The 12762-nt window shown below is 42.0% G+C and overlaps 1 protein-coding gene across 1 annotated transcript in view; it reads right to left on the minus strand.

The window, feature by feature from the left end:
• Positions 1–379: 379 nt before the first annotated feature.
• LOC139743868 (segment polarity protein dishevelled homolog DVL-3-like) overlaps positions 380–12762 on the minus strand; it is a 52067-nt gene continuing 39684 nt past the window's right edge. The window contains exons 6-15 of the mRNA XM_071654330.1: positions 11292–11343; positions 10703–10779; positions 9668–9735; positions 8728–8787; positions 7978–8079; positions 5374–5508; positions 4370–4537; positions 2735–2953; positions 430–658; positions 380–392 (exon numbers count right to left, since the gene is read on the minus strand). Coding sequence (XP_071510431.1) covers positions 380–392; positions 430–658; positions 2735–2953; positions 4370–4537; positions 5374–5508; positions 7978–8079; positions 8728–8787; positions 9668–9735; positions 10703–10779; positions 11292–11343 — 1123 coding nt within the window. The remainder of the gene's footprint in view (positions 393–429; positions 659–2734; positions 2954–4369; positions 4538–5373; positions 5509–7977; positions 8080–8727; positions 8788–9667; positions 9736–10702; positions 10780–11291; positions 11344–12762) is intronic.

Below are 12762 nucleotides of genomic sequence, written 5' to 3' on the forward strand. Positions count from 1 at the left end.
AAGAGATGTCTCTTTTTCAATTTAATTTTTTTCCATGTCCTATTGTTGAAAGCTGATTACATTCCTTGACAAAATTTGCTGTATTATGTTAAAATATTTTTAAACCTTCAGTGTAGTGTTCTTGTTAATTTCTGGTTTTTAGCCTTTCTCTTTTAGTTGTTCTTTAATGTTTCTGTTTACATGACATCGACAAAGAACTCACAAGGGTTCCCCATGGCCATGCGGAAAGACTGTCTGCTTGCCGAGAGATCCTCGGGCACACTGCCCAGCTGCCTGGGCATGCTTGGGCCCATGGGGGTGATGAGGTGGGGTGGTGCCATGAGGGGGGGCCCGCCCATCATACCGGGTCCTCCGCCCATCATGCCGGGTCCTCCGCCCATCATGCCAGGTCCCTGCGAGGGGGGTCCGATGCCCTGGGGAGGTGGCGGCCCGACAACGCCCGGCTGGGGTGGCCCAATGCCTTGCACCATCATGCCCGTGTGGGCCACGGAGGGCGGGCCGATGCCCTGCGTGCTGCCCATGGATGACGGGGGAATCACGTCCCCAGCTACGGTGGAGGCGTGGTCAGACTCACTGCCGCTGCCGTGGCTACCCGAGCCGGACTTGCCCAGCATGGCCTTGCCGATCTTGTCCTGGCTGTGGCCGGAATCGCTGCTTCCTGCTTGATCAAATGCACACAGTGGATATACATCGCTAGTCATTAGCACATAGTTTGTCATGCAACATATTGGCAGTTGAGAAGCAAAAGGACGTAACTTCCAAAGAGAAGAGAGTTACTGTACCACACTGGCCCATTGATTATCAAAAGATGTGGCTAAGGGGTTTGAGGGGCCCTTTGTCACGCTCAACACAAAACGGTGTTATCAATACACAGGAAAAGAAAGCCTGACAATTCTTAGTACACTCATACCTCCACGACAGAAGATGATAACCTCTTTTTGTCATCTCTCTCAAAGCTTATGTTGACTTTTCTTTTACTAAGGCAGAGACTCCAACCCCAAGCACCTTCTCATCTGGAGATTCTCCCGCCTGAAACCCCTAGCAAACGGGAGACTCCAAGTTGATGTGTGCGAAGCGCGCAGCTCCTAGGGTTCTAGATGTTCTCTGGTGCTATCTAAGGCCTATTTTTCAACATACGATAGCAATAAGTAAGAAATCCTTTCCACCGAGAGACACAGAGCCAGGGCGGGAGAAATCAAATCTCCAGCGGGAGAACGGGAGATTTTGCAAAAATGGGTTTTCGGCGGGAGATCTCCCGTCGAAGACGGGAGAGTTGGAGTCTCTGCTAAGGAACAAACAAGGTGATTAAACTAAATTTGCTTGGTTGAGAAACAAATTCCATCCTGGCTGACGAAACTCAGATCACATAACTGAAAAGTGGCTATTACAAAATCAGGCCGTGAATTCCACTTGTCATAACGTTTCATAGCAAAGGCTTCTAAAGGCACTGAGAGATGAGTTGTTTCCTAGAAAAACAAATTTTTATGACACTGTTTGTGCTTGTGACTTTTCAACACTGGAATAATCAAACTCATGTTTAACAACATAAAACATGGCATCAAATTTCATATCAAATGCAACAGCTATGCTATGGTATAGGTACTTTCAATATTCTAAGATTACGAGAAAGAGAATATTCTGATAGTTGTCTAGATAAGGGTGTAACACTGACTGGCAGTCTGAGCAGCGAGTGACAGGTGCTATTCTTATGGCAAATGTTATCAAATGTTGTGATCCCTGTAAAGGGTTCGGGTAGCAAAGCAGTTGCTTAAATCATCTCAGGCATATTCAAATTCAGAGACAGAAAAAAGTACTGGACTCCCCATCTTACATAATATATCTCTGCTCCAAAATATAACAAGCAATGATTCAGGATGACATCCAGCATGGATTTCAGATGCTACGGTACTATCTACCAATAAAAATCTGGTGTAGGTGAATTCTCGGTATCGCCAATACCTAGGTGCCGTGCGCAGAGCAGCGTTTTAGATGCATTATGGGATAGCTCACAGGACAAGCTTGCCCCGGTTTTGGCAGCACATGCACTCAGATCACGCTCTGTCTTTATCCAGAGGTATTTTTTGTTGAAGATTTCTTCGCTTTCCATCGTGTGACCAGCACATTGAAGCTTTGCAGTAGTGAACCATGACTCTGGAGACCGCAAATCAGTAAAACTTAGAAACGTGCCAAGAAAAAAATGGGTAACAACGGAAAAGCAGACAAATAACTCCATTGAATTGTATGGGAACTGTGACTCGCGTGAGACAACTGGAAGCGAACAAGGGCACCGAGGAATCCCACAGTGCATCTGTGACAGAGCTCTTCAGCATGCGCAGAAATTTTCTGCGCATTGGCGATACCGAGAGTTGTTGGTCAAGCTAACTAGCAAGCTTCACTGTTACACACAGACCAAGAAGTTTCTTACAGAGAAGTCCAGGCCTATATCTGATATCAGTGGAATAGATCCTACTATGGTAAAAACAAAGCCCTTTGATGCTCCATGGTACTGTAAAAGTGAATATTTTTGCGCATTAAAAGTAATTTTACACGCTCTACTGAGTAAAGTGAATTTCACATGTTTTTCATTCCGCGGAATCAAGACATTACACAGTAGTACATATAGCAGGCAAAAATATTTGCTTTTTTTATTTCCACGCTAGTTTTTCGTCTTGTGAAATGAGCAAAAATTTCCACTTTTACAGTTATGCTGGTAAAGAGAGGGAGAAGGACTTACCTCCGCTCCCGCTGCCTATACTGGTAGCACCAAAGCTAGTGAAACTGGCAGTGTCGAAGCTGGTGTAGCCAGGCACCCCAGGGGGCATCTGGTAAGGCATGGGGGGTGCCGTGGGCATCTGGGGCGGGGATATCCAGTGACCTACCGGCTGCGGGAGGGGTGCCAGCGTGTCCTGGTCAGCCTCAGAGGGCTCCTCCCCCAGACTGAGGGCCGCCATATCTGTAAGGGTGTTGGGAAAAGGGAGGAGAGATGGGGATTGTAGGTGATGGTGAAGGGTAAGGCATAAGGAGCAGGGGATGGGAGGGGAGATGGATGGGAGGGGCAAGGGATAGGAGGGGTGAGAGATGGGAGGGGAGAAGGATTGGGAGGAGTGAGGGATTGGAGGATGGAAGCGGCAAGGGATGGGAGGGGCAAGGGATGGGAAGGGTGAGGGATGGGAGGGACAAAGGGATGGAAGGGGTAAGGGATGGGATGTTTTTGGGATGGAATGGTTACGGGATGGAGGGGGTAAAGAAGGATGCAGAAGATTTTGGATTGTAGCGAAGTGTTACAGAGCAGGAACATGACAAACACCTAATGATATTCTGCAGTACTGCACATGTAGGAATTGAAACTTTGTGACCATTTGGACTACAACATAAATGAGATTCCACAAGTATGAAATCTTTGTAAACTTCATTGTCACAATCTTCCTCTTATCACTTTTCACGCAAACATCACTTCTCTAATTTTGTTTTGGCAGTTCATTCTCTTGCAAAATGTCATCAAATGGACTAGTCCCATCATCAGTCTTAGAATTGTTTTTGAAGTTCAGTAGTAAAAATTTTCCAAATTTTATTGCAGAATAGATGGAGTGGATGTGGGAAATACGCAGTGCCTATGAATAATGGTACACTGTTCACTAAACATCCAGAGCTATAACACAGACTTACAAGAACTAGTCATGCCACAGAAAGGCATATTTAAAACTACAATATAAAGGACTGAAAGAGTACTCAAGCACCAATACTTGCCTTCTTCCATAATGCAAGCATAAATCAAGTTTATTCATACATTTTTGTTTTGAGTTCATGATTGATCATCATGTATGTACTTATACATTTGTCTCTTCCTGCTGTTGTTAATGAATTTTTACGCCAATGCCATCAAAGCTGTTATTTTTACGTACACATTTCCAATGATCTCGTGTTTCTCTATGTTACCCTTTTTTCTATTTTTGTGTGTATTATATTAAGTAATGTAAATTATTGTAGAGTTTGTAGTTATGTTGAATGATATGCAATATTATGTTTCGATATGATTATCATATGTGTAAGGCGCTTAGAAACCATGTATTAAGCGCGGTAAAAATGCTAATTATTATTATTATTATTATTATTATTACACATATCTTCGTGAATGAGGAGGTAATAGACATTTTTGCGAGATGTTGTTTTCAAGATTTGACACCAAGGCTATCGTACATGCACTAATGCCTGCCCATTTGCGATATTTTTGCTTGCTGTAAAATTCGTGGCCCAACAGTGATTTGCAAAAACTAAATCCTCGCGAAAGTAACAGCTTTTACAGTATATGAAAACATGAGAAAGCACAGTTAGCACACCTAGAGAGAAAGCCGTATCTACTCTGACTTACTTCCACAAAGGTCGCCAAAGACGTAGTAACACTGCTCGGAGAAGGTGATCTTGTTGACCGTGTGTCGGATGAAGCCCGCTTTGAGGAGGTTACAGGCGTACTTCCGCGCCTCCCGCCGGTCCTGAAAGCCCTCGACGCGGTTGAACAACCACTCCACAACGTCCGAACCTGAGCAGATTGGCAACACCGAGGAAGAAGCAGAAGTGAAGAATATATTTCAAGAAATATCTCACACGCGCGCGCTATATACCCGAATGTTTATCTGCATCAAGGCAGAAGAGGTGTGGGAGGTAATTATAAGGGAGACCAATTCTAGCGAAACAATAGTATCGAGGTATCAGAGATAAATCCCAGAATTTTGGTACAATTTCAGCGTGGCAATGGGATTGACTAATAGGTGGTAGGAAGCAGGGAAAACTTACAGTTTTGTCCTTTCAAGGTATTTGCTATTACACCAATAAAGAGGAGGGGTACCATGACAAAGATATGAATGAACAGTCTGTGGCTACTGAAAGCACTTATCCCATGCTAAGAATGTTCAGATAAGAATTCAACATTCAATGTCATAGGTTTAAGGGAGACTAGCTTGATGTTGAATACATTCATTAAACAAGTTTTGCTATGCAATTGCAAACTTCAGGTGTAGATGAACAGGATTGAGAATCTGAAAAGCTGTATGTGATATTATGACACTCGAAAATGAAACATTTGCACCTACTTCTATGCACACATGTTTTTAAAAACATCCTCTGGTAATATTGCAAGCTATGAGTATCATAACAGTATTATCCAGGAGATTTTAAAACTTCAAAATGCACATCTTTCTACGATGTTTCTTAACCCATTGAGGACAAGCTGATTTTGCTATAACATGCATTTCCCATAGACATCTGCCCAAGTATACTCAGAACAAGTCTTCAACGGGTTAATATGACTGTCCAAATTATTTAGATTTTGCTATCCTACGCTCTCCCTTGTTTCATATCTTACTGCCTTATCCTTACCAATGAAAGCATTTGAGATGGTGATTTTAAGCCACATTCTGTCCCGGATGTCCAGGCCGGAGTCGGGCGCGGCCATGGCCCTAGCGATGGTCGCCATGTCACTGTTGACTGTCAGGTGACTGAAGTCTTCTAACCCTGCAGGTGGGAACAGGCAGCAGTGGCAGCATGGAACAATATGATAAAAGGTTTTATCAGCAAACAACACTCAGTCTCCAGTACTAGAACCTGGTTACATACAGATCAAGTGCCACCTCAAAATCTGTTGCCATTCTGGCTTGACAAATCAGAACTTAACCTTAGGGGGGAAATACTGATTGCTCGGTCACTGACTAATCGCAAAGTTTTGCATATGTAAGTTACAAAGCTACAGCATGCTGTCATAAAATCAACAGTCAGTATTTTTTTTCTTTACTTTTGTGCCCATTATCAGTATCACAGGAATCTCACAAACTGAAGTGTCCATTGGCTTCATGTAATCACTCACCCCCTAAGCATATGTGACCGGCAACAACGGTTTCAGGCAAAAGTCGGGCATTTTGAAAATTCATTTTTTCACTGAATCACATTGCCCATTTCCTAAGCTTTGCATTGATATAAAACACTTGCATTCTTTGGCACCATAAGTGGGCATGGAAAGCGAAATAAAATACACTTTTTAAGTTGTAAGCCTGACAAAACTGCGAGAAAACGGGCTTTGAAGATTCACCTCTTTCTCAAAGACAATGTCAGAGCGGCGATGCGAGGTGAGAATCACCCATCCGTACGATGGTGCCAATCGATGTTAAGCTCCGCCTCTAGCAACCACATCGCCTTCTGATTGGCTCACTGAGAGAGTCAAATTTCCCGAGCACCCTTCCGAGGAGCTCAGCGTATGGAGCCGAAAAACAATGCGGTTCGCTCGGGTTTGTTTTTACGTCTTTCAAGATGGCGGATACGATAATTGCACGTATGGTGTACATGTGTATGGGCGCACGCATTACGCAATGGCATCCACACGCCATGACCATGTGCATGTAACAGGAGCGGGTGGCGAATCCACACATTTTACAAATCGCGTTTTCATTGTTGTTGATTTGACTTTATCATTGGCGACCCTTTTGTATAGGCAGAAAAATGCCAGTGCTGGCAAAGGTCACGCTTCCTGTTTGTTTTGCTCTTACAAGCCGTGTATATGTTGCCTCGTTCGGTGGTGTTAATTATATTAAAACAAACAAACAAACACGACTCGTAAGTTTCGTGCGATCTTGAAGTGTAGTATTTGAATATAACTGGTTTCATGTGACCTCTCCTTTCCTCTCATCTACCTTCCCTTGAGTCAGTCTGCTGTCATAATTTTTACTACATGTACAAGTAGACTATTGTTTTTTCTTTTCACACGATTATGTCGTGCTAAATGATATTTGTTTCACTTCCGTTGTCGAACATTGCGGTAGGATAGTTTGGATAGAAAGCCAAACGAAGAGCACGCACTACAGCGTATAAACCACTATAGCAAGAACAATGGAGCATGTAATCATGCATGCGTGGACAAAGCATTCCCCAAACGCCCAACTGGTGTTTCCGAAAGCCGAATTATGTAAATGTGTGCGACGCGCCAGCCAATCGCATGCGAGACCTTGCGCCGTAGCAACGCTGGGGATATTGGCGCGGCGTTCGAAAGAAGCTCGAAACTGACGAGTGCGATCCAACATAGGGTGCTTAAAATTCCATTTTCGATAGGAAAAACGTAGTCTTATGCTATGAAATTTAGTGTAGATGTAGAAAACATATCAAAGATTCGATTTCTGCAAAAAACCCAAATCGGCAAAAATAATGGTAAAGATCTTTATACCCCGCCTAGGAGGAAATTTGCTCTTGCGACTTTTGCCTGAAACCGTTGTCGCGGGTCACATATAATGGCATTCTAGTTATGGTAATAACATCATACTTTATAAGTTAGAGGGTAATGTCCATAACATAATCCTGCCAGACCCACAGTATCAAACTGCCATGGCTAACCCACATGGTGGTCTTGCCTCTGGTGATGTCTAGGGGTTAGACAATGGGGAAAAAAATCTTCAGTGTGCTAAAAGAAATCCAGAGAATTCTTGGTGCATTCATCCTCTTTTATTACCTAAAGCCTCAAGTATCTCATCTGAGTTGCCTATACCTACCAACTCCTCCCCCATCCCCCTCCTTTCCCTGTCCCTCTTTCAGGATACTCCAGTGATAATGGATGTTGGCACCTCATAGCTCAACATGTCTGACCACTTATCCTGTGATTCCAGAAGAGAAGATACGTGTCATGGTCTCAAAATTCTCAAATGAGTTACCCACACCTGTACCAACCCATCCCCCTTCCCCCTCACCCCCCATCCCTCTTCCAGGATACTCCAGCAATAATGGATGTCAGCATCTCAAAGCCCAACATTGCGGACCACTTACTCTCTGAGTCTGGAAGAAGAGGCAAGTGTCATGGTCTCAATTCTCTCTACTGAGATGCCCATGCCTACCAACCCCTCCCCCACCCTTCCCCCTTCTCTTCCCTCCCTGATCCCTCTTCCAGCATACTGGTAGTCAATCAAAGTTATGCATCTCAAAGCGCCAACATGGCTGACCACTTACTCTCTGACTCTGGAAGAGAAGAGCTAATGGAAGAGCTGGTAGAGGTCATGGAGGTCATGGACGGACTCATCGGCCCTCCCCGGCCTCCCATCTCAGCAGCAACTGCAGAAGCAGAGGAGGAAAACAAACATTAGGCGCAAAGATAATAATATACAATTAACAATCACTGCATGTATATGTATTTCAGTCATCTCTGTCCATTTCACTGACAATAGCCAAGCCAACATAAAGATGTCACTGCAGAAAAACAAACAAACAAACAAACTAGAAAAGCACTCGGAGAGTGCAGACTTCCACCAAGCAGCTCATTTCTACCCATACACGCATGCTGAAAATCCCTCAATTTCCCAATATAGAAGCCTTTTGTTTACATCATCAGCTTTCAGCTGCGCAGCGCCTAGCCCAAGCAGAGCATGTGTTTTAGTGCGCATATGCAAACCTCAAATACGCGCACCTTGAACTTCCAAGTTCATTGACCCTATCTGCCAAAAGATAAACAAATCCTTCAATGATTCATAAACATTTCTGGATCACTACCAAAATTTAATCATCTGTTCCTTGTGTCATTATCTACTTTCCTGCAAGTTTCATCCAAATCTGTTCACAACTTGTTGAGTTATTTTGCACGCAGACAAACCAACACCAATAAAAACATAACCTCCTCCCTTGGCGGTGGTAAAAACAAAACAAAACAAAACAGGACAAGAGAGGATTTTAAACCAATAAGAACAAACGGAGAATGAATCTCACCTTTCATGGCATTTGTGTGTGCCACCCAAGCACCGGGATCGATGGGTCTGACTGGCTCACCTGAAGCAACAAGCAGAATATGAAGTCACAACCCTGCCCTGACTTGTGGACACAAACATACATTTCTCCCAGTACACATAACAGCATTTCTCTCTCTCACGATCAGTGATGGTCTCATTTATCAAAACAAAGATGTCATAACTGTTTCTTGTTTGTCTCTCAGTACTCTACACCTGTGATAATTGGATTCCATTACTTCTTATTCTTAGCTTTGTTTTGCACCTGTGGCATTGTCTAAAATATGCTCATATGCTTGTCATTTGTATGTGCCATAAGTAATATTTATCCTATTCATTTTATAAAAAATGAGCATAAATCTCATATAATCTACAAATCAACTCAACTGGAAAATTTTCCCCAAACACTGTAACTGCTAATACAACAACAAAACAAATACAATTTGGAATAAGATTTTTGTTTTTCCCGTAACTACAAGAAAGACAGCGGCACCTAATATTCATGCCTGATAATGCACAGTGCAGGCGTAGAGGGAATGGTAAATGATTGTACTAATCCCACATACTCATTTCTGTGTAGGCACTTTTCAAGATCTCCATCAAGTGTTTCCACTAACATTACACTTTTGTGAAACAATACATGCAAACCTTTATGACAAACCACATCGGACAGAACAATTTCTCTTGCAATAACTTTGCAAGAGGTGGGCCGCAAGACGAGGAAGAATTCTGGAGGGCTTTTTTTGCGACCAGCCTCTGCGTACTGGCAAACTTGTGACATATTAGAACCACGGAAATCCACTTGTGATATCCAAAGCTATGATTGACTAGGCAATACCCCATCACATTGTCACTGACCATTTCCAGTGCATTGCAAACAATGAATTCTTTGTGTAAATGCTTACAGTGAAACGGACACTTACTTCTTGGAATAGTGAAGTAGCCTTTTGGCGAGGGGTCCCAACATTTGGCTACGATGAGCCGAATGGGCCTGAAATAGAGAAGAAAGAGGAAGTAGAAGAAATGTAAAAAGACCATTTCCTTCGACAAATGAGCAAATCTTATATAATTTGCAATGACAAATTAGAAAATTATATATAGTTTGTAACAGCTTACAGTTAAATTACATCTGTTTGAAAGTTTAGGATTTGTTGCACTGTTTCGCAGTTGTTGCTGTTTTTTTACATTTCTCTTTATTCTATGGCTTCTAACTAAAAACATTGTTTCAATGCTTTCCAGTGTCACATATAAAAGAGTGAAGATAATGATGACTGTACTAACACCATTAGAAAGCCAGCTGCAATATCATTTTGTAGAAACAATGTGTATACATATACTTGTTTTGCTTCTCTTTTTTGATTGCTGTATCACCACTGAGCTGGTGTACAAATTGACAAGCTTTTACCTTGGACAGTCAAAAGCAAAACATGAATGTAGGATGACATGAAAAATAAGAGTGCATTTGTCAACTCATTTCTGGTGCGGAATCTACAGAGTTTTGGGCAGTTGATAAGCACAAAGCTGTTTTGATTATGGGGTTTTTAAAAATGCGATTCTGAGACGCCGAAAAAATTGTGATCACGAATGTGTTTGAGCCAGAAATGCGTTTCTGTGACGCAAAGTCGTCTTGAAACGCATTCATACATGTACATGTAGCTCGGACCTGCCCACACCAACCACTGTCAGCTACACATCTCCGCTCCTCTGGTCAAACCATGCAATGGAGCTGTGCAGTGACAAGCCCTCCCAATCGACTCACGACAGAGTTGATAAACGCAACAACTCGAGAAACGTGATCTGAAAGGAATTTGCAAATGCGTTTTGGTGGGTATTGAAACGCATTTCAAACATGGCAAAGATGATAAATGCAGCCTTAGTTGATGAGAGACAAATCCCCCTAAACAAACAAGCATCCCAAGGACGACAGACATGGAAATGTTGTGGAGTGTCTGACTCACCCTGGTTGGTGGACTGCTTCACGCAACACCCTGACTGCATCATCATTGCTCATATTCTCAAAACTGACATCGTTGACCTACAAATGAAACAGAAACAAACAAATGAGCGGGTGAGGAAAAAATATATATACAGTTAAATTTTCATATTTTCAAAGAGGATACATTGTTTAACAAAAAGTGAATAGTGTAATTCAGCCCATCACAAATTTGATGGAGTGAACCACATTCCATGCTCATACTGCCTTCTTTTCAAAGACCCACCTGCACATTTTGGAAGAGATATATTTTCAGCAGAATGCCCCTGTATATTCCAGGAAGAGATAATTGTTCATGCTTGTACTATTCATATAGAAGATATATATTTCACAAATAGATTTCAAAAGTACAAGAGTAGTAGTCTTTATAAAAAAAAAAAAGATCAAATTCCAACGAAATGGCAAATGTCATCATCTTTGATGATGTCAGTATCATCATTTTCTTTTTCAATGGCTTCCAGGCTTTGTGGTGCTGTTGCTTGTGTGATCTATCACATTCACTGGAAAAGCCATGATGGCTCGTAAGGAAGGGGACACAAGTCAAACCCCCTCACCTGTAGGATCATATCTCCCGGTTCTATCCTGCCATCTGCTGCTACAGCTCCTCTGTCAAAACAATAAAAAATGAAATAAAATTACCACATATTGCAACTGCTGTTTGAAAGAAATGGAATATTGGTAACTTCCCACTTAACATGCATTGATTTCAGTCTCCAATGTTTTGCACTGAATGTCATTTTCAACACTGTTATAATAAAGATAATGCTGTTCCCATCGTCATTTACAAAGAGATTTTTAAAAGAAATAGATGAAGACTGAATAAAATCAAATGTGATAGCAGTGAGAAGCTCTGCATTGGGTCAAAATTTATTGGAAATTCAATTCACAACCACTCTCAGGTAGAAAAGCACACTATTCTACTGAAGCAAAGGAAAGAAAGAGATGAAAAGAACATTTATGATCCAGCACTCATACAAAAGAACTAACTTTGTATGAAATCACTGATGCAATTTTGAGTGATTTTCAATTGTGCAAGCAAGTACTTTTTGGAGTGTCACAAGCCCAAACATCAAATTACTCCGCTTTCACTCTAAACTCATATGGACATGAAGACATTATCTGGTACTTTGCAGCCGTTACATAAACAGCAGAAGCAGCAGATATGAAACAAATAAATGCCACTCCACATTTGAAGACGAAGACTACAAAACACTGTTAATCTCAGTTCCTCACACATCCCACAAAATGATTACTGGGTTATTGAAAGGTTTGACGCACTTTACACTGAAGAATAGACGACAGTATAATACTGCAAAAGCTCCAGGCCAATCTAGGTTGGATTTGTGACTGTCAGTACTTATTCTTCTAGATGAATCAAGAATTGTATAATCACTTCTCTGCTACCGGTAATCAAAATTCCAGTGATACCAAATAATATCATACACAGCATGTGCTTGGCTTGATTGCCTAGGAAACATCTGAAGCAATACACATTCTTTTTTTTTTTCTCTCAAATCAGCTGGAAATATATACATCTTTTAAAAATAAATCCTATCAATAAAGAATTAACAAACCCCCCACACCCTTTCTTTCCCCCAAAAGAACTATTGCTCTCCAGTAAGACATAAAGAAGTAAATAACAATGCCCCCACACTGGTGAGCAAGCTAAGTGACCTTAATATCTCCGCCGCCAAACGAAAGCACATCACCACTCCGACTCTGCATGTATTTTGATTTCAGTCATTACACCTGGGGGCTCTGAACTAATTTGTAAGTTCACAAAAAATCTTACTGTATCCTTTTTTCCTCTCTTTTACAGGGGAATGGGAGACTTACTGTCTTCAATGACTTGACAAAATATATCAATAACTAAGGGTTGCCCCCTTTGTGTTTTTACTCCTTCACGATACCATCACAATGTGACCCATCGCTGAACTTTCTTGGGGAGGCCCGGCACTGTGCCGACATGAAAGGTATGCAAATGAGGAGGAGGGGGAGGCGGGATGCTTCTATTGTACTCATACA

This window comes from Diadema antillarum, unplaced genomic scaffold (assembly GCF_040938485.1).
Source record: "Diadema antillarum isolate AM-2024a unplaced genomic scaffold, OU_Dant_1.0 seq00001117_RagTag, whole genome shotgun sequence".
NCBI classification, from domain to species: Eukaryota; Metazoa; Echinodermata; class Echinoidea; order Diadematoida; family Diadematidae; genus Diadema; species Diadema antillarum.